The following is a 13,218-nucleotide window of genomic DNA, read 5'->3' as shown; positions in this document are numbered from 1 at the left end:
AAAGTGTGCATGTCTGAAAAGAGTTTACCTGACTCTACTCAAAGAACAAAACCTCCAAAACTTGACACAGTAATCCTGGTAATCCTCTTCATTATTTATTCACCTCCCAGAGTTTCATCTGAAATGTTTTGTCACTGCACTTGTTGCCTATCAATCACAGCCTACAACTGGTTTAGTCCGCTGACAGTTCCAACAAGATTTTGTCAAACAAGACAGCTGTCTTCAGTGTTGACAGGAGAGTGTTAGTTTGTACAGTTCTTCTGAAGCTGAAATTGCACAACTTTAGTTGAGGTTAAATGTTATGTTTCATTTTGATTAATTGACTTTTGTCTTTATTTTTTCCTTGACAGTACACAGCTCAAAGTCTCTTCTTACTGTCAGTATGCAGCATTTAAATTCCTAATCTGTTAGAGAATGTTGGCTGTTAGACATTTGAATGTTCTTATTTTATTTGTTAAAAAAAGGCTCACATGTATGCATTTATTTAGTTTTATCTGCTTGACCAAAATCATAATGAAGTGCAACTCCAAAACTGACATCCATACCAAACAGTGAGTGTTGTGTGCCGTCGGACGCCACTGGACATCAGCTTTATTTTATTATGTTATCAGTGTGTCATATAACTACATCAACTACATCAGTGATACATCATTATGTTAATATGCAGTAATAATTTAATGATGATCTAAGCAAAATATTAATACCATCTTCTCGTACCCCAGCTCCTCCCTCAGGTGAAAACTGCCAGCTTCCCCTCAAGCTGGGGTTGTTTGAGTTTTCAACCCCCACACATATCTGACACCCTGGTCAATACTCTACTGCACTGCTTTCAGTTCAGAGGTCTTTTATCATACATAGTGATCATTCTAACTAGACATTTCAATCTGTGTTTGTGGAACTCTTTGCCAGGTTTTAATTAAGCCATAGGAGATACTTGACTGTGATCTTTGTCTCTACACCATTCTGACAGCTTGAAAGACAGTGGCCTGCCATGAAAAGCATTTCATCAGCCTTTTCTTCCTGCTCACTTGGAAGAAAATGCTGTGTAAATATGGCTCTGAATGAGATGGAGTGGAATTCACACACTACTGTCTGTGCGCCTGCTTCAATCGAATTAGCTTTAGAGGACTGCCACCTAAGACAGCCTTTTTATATAGCAGAGCAAATTGTCTGCAGTAAAAAGGGTGAGAAAGCTGGATTATGTTTCATTATGATCAGCCTCAATGAATAATACAATAGGGCCCCTGGGACCAAATGGAGACTGGGCTCATCTTTTCATGTCCGTCTTCCATTTGCACATTTGTGACCAGGGATCTGCTGCTAGAGTGCTCCTCCTACCAGTAATTCAGCCACCCACAGAGGCTGAATAAGGCCAGACATCCTCATGGCACCACTGATCCATACATCTGTAACACTGAAGCATTCGTCCAGGGACGTCTTGACATTTGACAACCAACGGTTTCGTCCCCAGACATGGCAAATGTCACCTTTTTCTTCGGCAGGCTAAAATGGAGGCAATGCATTTTTGTTGTAAGGTGACCTTTAAGGAGACATCAGGCAATAATCTATTCTTTATCTTTAGCAGTGATATGCAAGCTGCTTTACAAAAATGTGGCTAAAGTAAAGTTTGGGATGCACCAGATAATAATTTGCATAAAATAAGTAGCTAACAGATGAATCAAATCTGATACAATCACAATGAAGACATTTAGATCTTTTTCTCCCTATCACTCTTTGTTATCAACAGCCAACTCCATCAACATGAAAGACTCCAGTCCTGCTGAGCCAACATGTAATTTAGAAGAGATTATGCTTTTTGTAATCAAGCTTGGCAATGTCAGAAAATGAAACGGGAGTGTCAGCAAGCGAAGAAAGAAGCTATGAATATCATTGAAACTGTGTCTGACTTTGCACTTTCTTCAAAGACAATTCAGTAGTCAAGTGTAGTATGACAGAAATGGAGCTCATATCTGGAAATTAGTAGCTTTACTATGAGCTTTGAATGGCTATGGTGAAGGAGCTTTAAGTGCGTTTACGTCAAACATATTTATAGAGGTTGCATGTTTGTTGTACTCCAAAGCAAAGATTCTTAAACTCAAGGTGTTGTAGAGGTTTCTATCACTCAAAAAGCCAGTAAGGTGGAGTAAAAATCTGTCGTACATTTGGTTTATATGCTTCTGACCTCAAAGTTTCAACCAACATCTAACACTACAAGTGCATTTCCTTCCAGCAATGCCAAAACATCTGCCAGCTGGAATGTAAAATTTAACTTAGAACAGTGCTTAGAACAATTGGCAGAGCGCAGGCATGTAAATAACAATTGGCAGATGGCAAAAAATAAGACTTAGCTGCCAAGGTTCAGGGGCTGATCTGGGCAAGCAAAGTTCAGCAAAGATTCTGAGGCTGGAGGCTGGAATCGGGAACCAGAACGAGCAGGGCAGAGCAGTCGGCAAGCTGAGCTTAGCAGACCAGGGTTGGCAGTGGCAGGGCAGGGGCTGTAGCTTTCTCAAGGACAAGGATTGTGCAGAGGCCAGAAGAGAGGGTTCGACTGGAGTGGAGGCTGTGAATCGTCTTCACTGTGGCAAGAGAGACAAGGCAGGAGGCAGGTCAGCAAGCTGGAGGCAAGGCAAACAAATGTTAGCCAAGGTATTTTTAACGGCTAGCAACATTCATTAGGTGACCAGAGTAAGACTGACTGAGTAACAGAGTCTACATTATGGCGATGAATGGATGTCTAAACCAGGCTTAAATAGCAGGAGGTGGATGATTAAGTGCAGGTGACTCGAACTCCCACGCAGCAGTCTCCACTCCTGTAATCAGCACTCACTCAGCCAAAACCACACCCAGAGAGAGAAAGAGGGAGAGAGTGATAGAAAAAGACAAGGTTGTCCACTAGACAGAGGTAGGGGCAGGAGCAGTGGGCCTGACACTGTCAGCAAATTAAAGTTCCATTTCTCTAAAGTTGGAAACACAAGATTGTCAAAAGAGCAATCTAAGCTAAAGCAGCAGAATCCAAGAGATTCTTTTTAGTCTTTAGTTTTAGTATGTGGCAAACTTCCCTCAAGCAAACCAGCTTGTAACCCAGACTTTCCTCTAAATCCTAAAACCCACTTGCAGATTTGAAAAGCATGTTGTCATTAAGAGAAATCGCTGTGAAAAAGGAATCAAAGTCACTGCAGACAGTGTTCTTTAAGTCAAAGAAATTCAACTTTCTTTTTCCTTTTTTTGTAATTTATGACTTTGTAACTGTGTCATACACAGTTACAAAGTCATACAAAGTCAAAGTTTACACAAAAGATATTTATCTTCTGGTCATTGTTGTACTGCAGTGAAAAATAAGCAAACAGTGAGGCAAAATGTGACAGGAGAAAGCAAATCCCCAGATGAAACTCAGGGTTAAAGAGTGACCTGGTCTCTGATAAAGTGTATATTTTATCATATTCACGCTGAACAAATGGATAGAAGGTAAAATATCAGCTTAAAACTTGTGATTTAAAAAATGAGAGAATTTGTACAACGCAGACTGAAAACTTAAATGCTGTCATAACATCATATTACCAGTACAAACTGTATTATAGCATATAGCATGCTATTACATAATGTTCCCTGTTCACACTAATTTACTCATCTACCGAACACACTATGCAGCAGAGATGCACAACGCAGGCAGCTAAAGAAACATCCTTTGTTAGCGCTAGCCTATCATACAGTCAGCTGCTGTCGATCAATTATCAAGTCTAGCTAATAACATTAGCTAATGTTATCAGCTAGACAAAACCTGCATTTTTAGAAAGTGCACTCCCACCATGATGCTATTTGTTATATCATGGCATGAAACAAGGTTGAGCTGAAACAGTTACTACCAACTCTGCTGTTATTTCTCCTATTTGGTTACAGTGGATGTAATAGCTCTACCACACATCTGGACAGCAAAAACATCATGCCCCAGCCAGACACAAGCTTCCTGTAGTGCAGAAACTGCATATAAATGTTTCATCGATGTAAGTGAACAGAATACAAAAATGGGTTCTGTGTGGTCTCCACCTCAGACTGTATGTTCTCTGTTCTGTCTTGTTCTAACCTGCTGTTGCTGAAACCTAAATTTCATGGGGATCATTAAAGTTAAATCCTGTCTAATCACCTGCCAACTTTTCTCCCTTCCTCTCTTTTCCTTTCCTAGTGAGCTTTTGGCTCCAGACTTTACAGAGACCTATTACACAGAAGATGGGCAGGCAGTGACTGTGACCAATCACAATTACACTGTAAGTATGACACAACTGGCTGAAGTATATCAGTAGGAAGGTGTTCATCATATTATTGCATTCTTTCTTATGTGGAAATTTGATGATCTGTGTTCAAATTCTGACCCTAAACTACACCTCAGCTGCAACCTTGTCCTAATTCTAATTTTAACCTTAGGTCTAAGCTCTAATTACATGTACTCCACATAATAATCAAGGCTTTTCCAAAGCATTAAATATTTGAATTAATTTTTCCTTCCGCCTGATTCCTCAGGCAGCTAATGGTTTCGTTTATTTCGGTATTAAATTTAACTTGCCAACTTAGAACTTGTATATAGCATTTTACATGGAGTTTAGGAAGGACTAAGGACTTTAAGAGGATTGGATATTTCTTAAGAAGACAGTTCATCAATTAGGGTTTATATTTGAAATAATCCCTTAATGATTCCATTTTTGCAGAGATTTATACAAACATGATCGGACCACCAAATATTGTCTTTTTTGAACTTTGACTTTTCGTCATAAAAAACTTAGCAGTGATATTTTGACTGACATTGAAATGAGGTAATTTCTTCAAATGGAATTTTCCATTTCCAGTTCTTTCTACAGCATGTACCACAAAGTCACACAGGAATTTAAAAAGTCAAATTTAATTCACATAATTTCACTGTAATCTTTTTTTCTGAAAGAACATTGTTTTATAACAAGCATAAATGGATCAGCAGCAGTGCCTGTTATAACTTCAGTAACCAAAGGCTAAGCCCAGCTAAGGTTTCTTTAGTTCAGTTCATTGTTAAGAAAAAAGAATATGATAGCTGACCAAAAAATTCAGACGACACCGAAAACCAGATACGGTGAGAAGGTCAGGTAGGGAGTAACCATTGTGACCCAGGTGCACAAGAAGTTGGAGCACCAGCATCTCATCACAACACAGCTCACATCATTTATGCCAACATGTTGTGGACATGTCAGGACATTGCAGAAGAAATCTACCTTTATGGTCCAACCCTGAAGGACTAATTTGCGGTTCACAACCACATTAACATTTCAAAAAGCAGTGAGGGTGCTCATGATGCTCCTGATCTGATGAGTCTTTGGTTTGTGAAGCTGTGGCTCTTCCACTGTGTAAACTGCTGTTTCTTCTCTCAGTAGTAGCTGCAGACCCACCTCTCATCAACAGTGATTTTCCTTAACATGAAAATTGGTTCATCCCTGCCACTGATTGACACAGGATGAGATGCTTGCTCTCTGCTCCAGTTTGTAGTCCATGGTGAATTTGTAAATGCACACCTACTAGTGGTCACAAGGAAAAGTATAACATAGGTTCCACTGTTGACAGCGCAGTGTCACACAGTTCCCTGACTTGTGACAATCTCTGCTCATATATGTTATACACACAGACCATAACATGCACCACGGACTGTACGAAAACTTTTTGACTGTACTTTGTGTGTTGTTACCTTCCAATCCTGGCCTATTTCGCATCCACACACACCTTACAAATTAACCATGATATGCTCAATAGTCTTCTGGAAATCACTAACTAAAGTACAATTTGACTGAGCATACCGAAAGTAAGAAATTCCATCATTTGATAACAAAATAACTCAAGGTTACAGACTGAAATCCTGCACTTTAAAACACAGATTTTTTTTTCTCTCTTTCAAGACAACACAGGAGGTGTCATTGTGGCACAAAGCTGCTGCCATAAGTGATGCATAAATTCTAAAGCATTTTATTAATACTGTTGGCCATGTGCCAGACAGGCTGAGTGGCAGGTTGGAGAGCAAACTTTGTCAGCCAGGTTGAGAGTCTGTTGAAGGAAGCCGAAGCTACATGAAAGACAAGGATGAAAGAAGCCAGCCTGTTGCTTCAGCTCTGAAATATGAACACACAATATAATAATAGACACAGACATCACCCAGAAGCATCACATGGAAACATGTAGTCGTGAACAAAAATTACATACAAATGTAATGTGTATCATGGCAATCTTGAGTTCCCAAGGACTCCTATAACTCTAAATTTTCTATAATGGAGTCATTAAAACCCACGCGTCTTTGTCACAAAAAACAGTCCACCATTTTGTTAAGATTCATTACATGTCTTCTGGAAATGTGATGAAATCTGCTGTATCAAAAATATACATATAGCAATGCTAATATACTGTATGGCCATTTTCATCTCAGCTAGGTACATTTGGTAGCTGTCCACAAGCTTATTGTTATATCTTTGACACCTCTTAACAGAGTTGATACAATTAAACTAAATTTGTTGGTTTTCTGACACACTTTTTTCTTCGTCACAGTCCACAGATCATTGATGGGATTTTTAAGCTTACAGTAGTTTGCACAGATGATGTAGGGATCTGTAACTGGATTGAAATGGCTCAAAGTGACTTTCCTGACTTGTTCAAGTCAACAATTTGCTTTTTCAAATTTTTGATGAGCATCTTAGACTTTCCCACTGGAGTGTTTGTGCCCAGTGAGTATATCAAATGGGAGAGAAGTCAGCAACTGTAGTCAATTTTAATCATTCATAAGAAGATATAAGGAGTCTATCCCTGCTGACTGAGGGTGAAGGCAGGGGACACCCTGGACAGGTTGCCAGTCTATCACAGCGCTACACATAGAGACAAACAAGCACACTGACATTTACACCTACGGACACTTTAGAATCACCAGTTAACCTAAGCATGTTTATGGACTGTGGGAGGAAGCCAGAGTACCCAGTACACATGCACAGGGAGAACATGCAAACTCCCTGCAGAAAGATCCCAGGCCCAGGCGGAGATGCAAACAAGGTGCTGCAAGGTGGCAGTGCTAACCACCGAGTCACTGTGCAGTTCATGTATGCAAATACATGTCTTTAATTTGTGGCAGACCTGTACAGTTGTATACATTGTTGTACACTTACATGCGCATAGAGATAATTGTGTTGTAGTCCACATGATTTTTTTTGTAAGATGTAAAAACACATACAGACCCAATATACACTTGCACAAAAAACTCATGAGAACTAAAATGCTGCTGTCTATGCTTGTGGCAAACACAATAAAATCCCCACATGTATAATATACCCTTCACATGCATAATACTAATCTGCGCACACTTAACACCATCATGCAACCACACACAGTAATGCAATGAATGTTAGTCTGTATCATGTGACTATGAACAGATTTAGGCTTCCATGGAACATTTAATCTGTCGTTGACATTTGGTACCAACTTGTAATGATGCAAGCTGCACTTTAATGTCAATACGTATCTCAAAGATTCAAAAGGAATAAATTCATTTAATTATAATTAGTAGCGTCAAACTGCCTCTATAGTACATTAAACAGCCTCCGGGTCACCTTTGGCTGAACCGTATTCAACAAGGCGTGCTTTGTATGCCAGAAATATCATGTTTTCAGCAATCAGATGTAAAACTGAACATTTGGGCCAGTGGCAGATAGGAGCTTGTTATTTAAAAAGAAAATCAAGATCTATTCTGTGTTGACCCTAATGCTTTGGCACTGGTATTAAATTACTTTTTGAAGACTGCTATGGAGTCAATCAAGGTGTCAATCAAGATGAAGGCTATAGATTTTGATAAAAATAAAAAATGTATGCTGGTTGTCTCAAAAAAGACTTAAGAACTTCAGTTTCCTGAGGATTAAAAAAAAACCTCTTTGGTGTACTTTTTGCTGCAGAGCAAGATTTTTTTTAAACAGCTCAACTTCAAATCATTACTAATATTCAAGTACTTGTGAAACAACAGGCCATTTCCTTTGCTTTTGATGCTGTTGTTGTTTTTACCTAATATTAAGATAAAAAATGGATGAAGGAAATGTCTTGGTAATTTCAGCAGCCAATTTTGGAAAGTAACACTGCAAAGTCCATTGAAGTAACTTGATTTTAATCTTTAAAGACTCAAGTTATCAGGATCTTTGCAGATGTCTCACATCTCAAGATTTTTTTATGATCAAAAGTGCTTTAACTACCTTGATGGGCCCTTTAATCACCATAGCACTTAAATTCTACATCTGAGGAACCAGAGAATCCTTTTGTCCTCCAAAGAGTTGGCTGCCCATGCCCAATTATGTATACTTATGCCTTGTTAAATGATGAATATCTTCAAACAACTAATATAATTTAATTCAAAATAGCGATAAGGTTGTTTTCAGAGCTGTTTGCTTTCAGTTTCTTACTTTTGGGTTATTGTAAGCGGATTCAGTAGCCCACTCTGTACCACCTTCACCTTTAGAATCAGGGTGGTACAATAAATCCCTGCTGCTTCTTTCTTTCTTTCTTTCTTTCTTTCTTTCACCTTTAATCTACACCTCATATTATGTGAGAAAAAGTTAAGATTTAACATAAATGTTTAGTTTCTTATCGTTGTTGACCCTGAGGTATTGCAAGCTATCTCCACCATTTTAGCCACAGGTAGCCTTGGACCATCATATCCATCCAATAGTACATGAGAAGTTTAAGTGTTGAAGGGTTCTCAGTTAACCTTAAAGAGACAAACATACCAAGGAAGCCAGCGAAGTTGCTGTTGAAAGTCTACATAAATTCCTAACATGATTAGCAATTATTATGTTAGATTTGAAAAAAACAAATGATACTGTAGCTTAGCTGAGGAAGATCAAAATGTTAAAATTTAAATTCTATCTAAATCTAAGTGACTGATGCAAACTTGACACTCTCTAAACTGAGTGTGGAGTCCCACAGGACAGTGTTGTAGGTCCACTCTTTTTTTTTTTCATCAGAAGAAAAGCTGCAACTGAAGGGAAGGTCAGACTGACACCATTTTTATTTATTTATTATTTAAACACAGATAACCTTTTTAGAGTCTCCTTTTAGTTCTGGTAGGACACTTTGACTTTGCTGCCACCTCCTGGTACAAAGAAGCACCTCATCTCTTTTAAAGTTACAAAAGACACAAACGAAATTGGTAAGAATACTGTTAAAACGTCCTCATCTTTGTTTCTCTGTAATGCAGATGTCTTCTGCAGCATATGGCCATAAAATGATTTCTGTTATGAGCAAATGTCACCAGACATAGATTGTAAGCCCAGGCATTTTGTCAATGAGGCTATAAAACACTTGAAGTGTATTATTCCTGAATTCACTTACAGCCATTCAACAAGAGTCAGTTATACAAATGTTAGACTATTTTGTTTAACAGATGTAACAGGAAAACATTTCTTGTTCTTTCTATTGGAGCATGGTGAAATGAAAGCGTAAAGCTCGTCTCATCAGAGAGGATGTTTAAAGTACCCTGAAATGAAATGATTTTGTTTTGTTTAATCATTTGTGGTCTGTTTTGTGTAGGAGCATGGGACATCTAAACTTAATCACTCCACCTTTGTAAAATCTGATGATTCATTTTTTCTTTTGAGTTTTGCAGTGTTGTCTTCTAATGGTGATTTCTTTAAAAAGATAATAAGAGAGATAAAGACAAATAAAAACATCATTTGCACTATTTTAAGTACCAAGGGGCTTGCAAAGATAAGGCCACTGGAACGATCATGAACACATCAGGAGTATATTTTCTCCTGTGAGGTCCTCACATACCGAAAACTGTTCAAGCAAATTATTAAGTAGGCATGCTGTTGTACAGTTGTAATACTGGTAAATATGCCTCAATTCTTCAAGTTCACATCAGCCAGCTTCCAGAGCTTTCAAGAACACTTTCAAGAGCATTTAGAGCATTGTTGGCTGTGTAAATGTACACTTTGAATTGGGGTAGTACTAAAACCATTAATCATAGCGTCCAAGAAAATACTCCTCAAAATGAAGAAGAAAACATGTCATATCCCCAAAGGGATTAAACAAACTAAATTTAATCTGTACACCCTGCAGAGTTAAATTATCTCCTGCAGACATGTTTGATACACCAACTTTGGTCACACAGCTTGGAATGCAGGTGGAATTGCATCTGTGCACATGACAGTGGTTTGTTGACACAGTAGGCATTTATTGGCAAATGGCAGGTTATTCCTAGCAGGCCAGTCCTCTTTCTCGTCATCCACATCTCATCCTGTACATGTAACAACAACAATTGCTGGGTACTAGCAGGGAGAGTTCTCACTGACAATTGATTGCTGTGTTGGATTTAACAGAGCACTCACTGCTGCTGCCGCTGTTCAAATGAAAGAGCTCATTTCACGCTCTGATGAGCTGACAGAGACTTTTGAATAGTCCAAAATCGACATGCAGGCATAATTTAAACCTTGCGGTGCTAAATCCTCTTTCAACATTAACAGTAGGTCTTTAGGCCCATAGGCAGAGCTGCTTTTAGAAATCATGAAACGTGTGATACCTTTGTACTTGAAAAGGCTGAGTACAAACTGTTAATTTCCTCTGTGTTTTTTCATTTTGCTTTCTTTTTTGCCCCCCTTTAGTAGCATTTAGAATACTGTCGTGAGCAGAATGAGGCAGGTGTTCTGGCAGCTTGTTTGGTTTTAATTCAAAATATTAAAAAATATCTATCTCTTGTTACCTTAACTTTTTTTCCTACAAAGTCAGCAGAATTCTGGAGTGTGTATGTTCCTCTGCTCACAGTTTCTTTTTTTTTTTTTTTTTTTTTTGGGTGGAACGGTACAAAGAATCACAGACTTTGGTATGTTCCTCGGTTTTGAGGTCACAGTGTAGTGCGTTTCAGGACAGCAGAGACAAATAATTTAAGGCACCTTCATTGAATATACCCTCCCTGATCACCTTCTTATACAGGAGAATGGATATGTTCTGGATGACTGCAGGCTGGGCTTGTTTATACAGGGCAGTGAATCATTTCTGGGTGACAACATTTGCAGAATCAAACTCCAGTCTTGTTGTATCTAACTGGTAAACAGCAGAAGTCAGTACAGTCTTGTGCAATATCACTTAAATGTCAATTGATTCAAAATTATACTACCTTATAGTAACTGCACTACTTCTAAGTCAAACCGTATGGTATATGCTCGTATGTGAAATTTACAACTAGCATCAAGTAACTAACAGTTTAGATTTGCTACATTGAAAATACAGACCCCAGAGTAGAAAGTAATGCAACAAAAGCCAATTAAACCTTTCAATACAAACATTTAAATCTTTTATTTTTTTTAATACTTCACATGTCCCTCTTCAGTTTTTTTTAAATAATTCAAACTTAGTCCTCTACGTGCAGGGTATCAATGTTGCACAAATTTCTGGATGGATGTTCAGCCAGAGAGTTTTTAAGCTGCGCATTCTTGGAATTGATGTTGTGTTGTTCTACATTTTTCTTTGAAATATCCCAAAGGTGTTCTTTTTGATTCAACCCAGACAATTAGCCAGATCATAGTTTTAATTTTTTCCTTTTTAGAATTTTTTTCTGTAATTTTGCCAGTGTGCTTTAGATCAATATCATGCTGAAATATTCTTCTTCTGTCAAGCTTATGCAGACTGGGACTCATCTTGTCAGCTTGTATTTTGATATACAGTTATGGAAAAAAATATTAGACAACCCTTGTTTTCTTCAATTTCTTGTTCATTTAAATGCCCGGTACAACTAAAGGTACATTTGTTTGGACAAATATAATGGTAACGACAAAAATAGCTCATAAGAGCTGATATCTAGCCATTTTCCATGGTTTTCTTGATGCCAAAAACAGTGCTTTTAGGCATTCCATGTTTTCTTTACTGTCTGTTTTAGTCACATGATACATACAGGAGTTAGTATTTGATTGCATAACTGTTGTTTTTGATGACTGCAGCTATGTATCTTGGCATGTTCTCCAACTTCTGACATTGTTCTGCTGTCACAGCAGGCCATTCTTGTTGCACAAATTCAAACAAATTTGCTTTGTTTTTGTGCTTGTGGCTCTCCATTTTACATATGATGATTTTCCACAGGTTTTCAATTGAATTTAGATCTGCTGATTGAGTAGGCCAAGTCATGGTTGGAGTGTTCTGGTTCTCCATCCAGGCTTTAACTGACCTTGCCGTGTGGCAAGGGGCATTGTCTTGTTGGAAAATCCAGTCATTGGAGGCAGGAAAGTTTTCCAGCTGATGGAAGAAGACTGTTTTCAAAAGTAGCCCTGTGCATGACCTGGTTCATTCACCCTTCACACAAGTTCATTCCCCCTTCGCAACGCATTTGCCCGCTTCCACCCATACAGAAACAACCCCAGATGGTCACTGATCCACCCCCATGTTTTACTGTAGAGGCAAGACAGTCCGGTTTGTGGCTTCTCCAGGCTTCCTCCTAACCAGTAAGTTGGCTGCCGTGGGCATCAACTGAAAATTGGATTCATCACTGAAGAGAACCTTAGCCCAATCATCAGCAGTCCAATCCTTGTGATCCCCAGCAAAGAGTAACTGGGCTTTCCTCTGCCTTTCATTGATGAAGGGCTTTTTCTGTGCCCTGTGTGACTTCAGACCAGCTTCATGAAATCTGTCCTTGCCGAACAAGTCACATTTCTCAACAGTGCCCACTCATTTTTAAGGTCACTGGAGGTCTAACGACGATTCCTGACACAGGAACAGATGAGTGCATGGTCATCTTGTGGGGTAGAAAGACGTTTCCTGCCGTGACCAGCTAGCAATTTGGTGGTACCATGTTCAACTTGTTTTTTTCTTGGTGTAATGAATGGCTGTCTTGGAGATCTTCAGTTTTTTCACGACCTGTCCCAATGTTCCCTCTAATTTTTCAGGAGTCTGAGCAAACACACAAACTCCCTGAGCGTCCCTTGGACCACTGTGAGCAACATCAGACGTGTGCACTGTGGTCACACCAGCATCACATCAATTCAAGTTACATGGTTTATTAAAAGAATCAAATTACAGCATTTACATTTCTGTTAAAACAATTTGTCAACAGGAGCCAGTTGAAGGCTGCAGTGATTTTAGTGACACTACAATGTATAAGACTGAAGTTATTGAGTATTTGTCTCTCTTTACTGTTGCAGCGGTGTTGGAATCTGCAGACAGTCCCTGTGCACTCCATAGACACCAATGTTATTTTTG

The 13,218-nt window shown here is 38.7% G+C and overlaps 1 protein-coding gene across 1 annotated transcript in view; it reads left to right on the top strand.

Moving 5' to 3' along the window:
• Nucleotides 1–13,218, top strand: part of adam19a (ADAM metallopeptidase domain 19a) — a 265,930-nt gene that overhangs the window by 153,564 nt on the left and 99,148 nt on the right. The window contains exon 4 of the mRNA XM_055007585.1: nucleotides 4,181–4,262. Within this exon, the coding sequence (XP_054863560.1) occupies nucleotides 4,181–4,262 (82 nt within the window). The remainder of the gene's footprint in view (nucleotides 1–4,180; nucleotides 4,263–13,218) is intronic.

The sequence above is a fragment of the Amphiprion ocellaris genome, chromosome 23, assembly GCF_022539595.1.
Source record: "Amphiprion ocellaris isolate individual 3 ecotype Okinawa chromosome 23, ASM2253959v1, whole genome shotgun sequence".
In the NCBI taxonomy this organism is placed as follows: domain Eukaryota; kingdom Metazoa; phylum Chordata; class Actinopteri; family Pomacentridae; genus Amphiprion; species Amphiprion ocellaris.
This window is presented reverse-complemented; position numbering and strand designations above follow the sequence as displayed.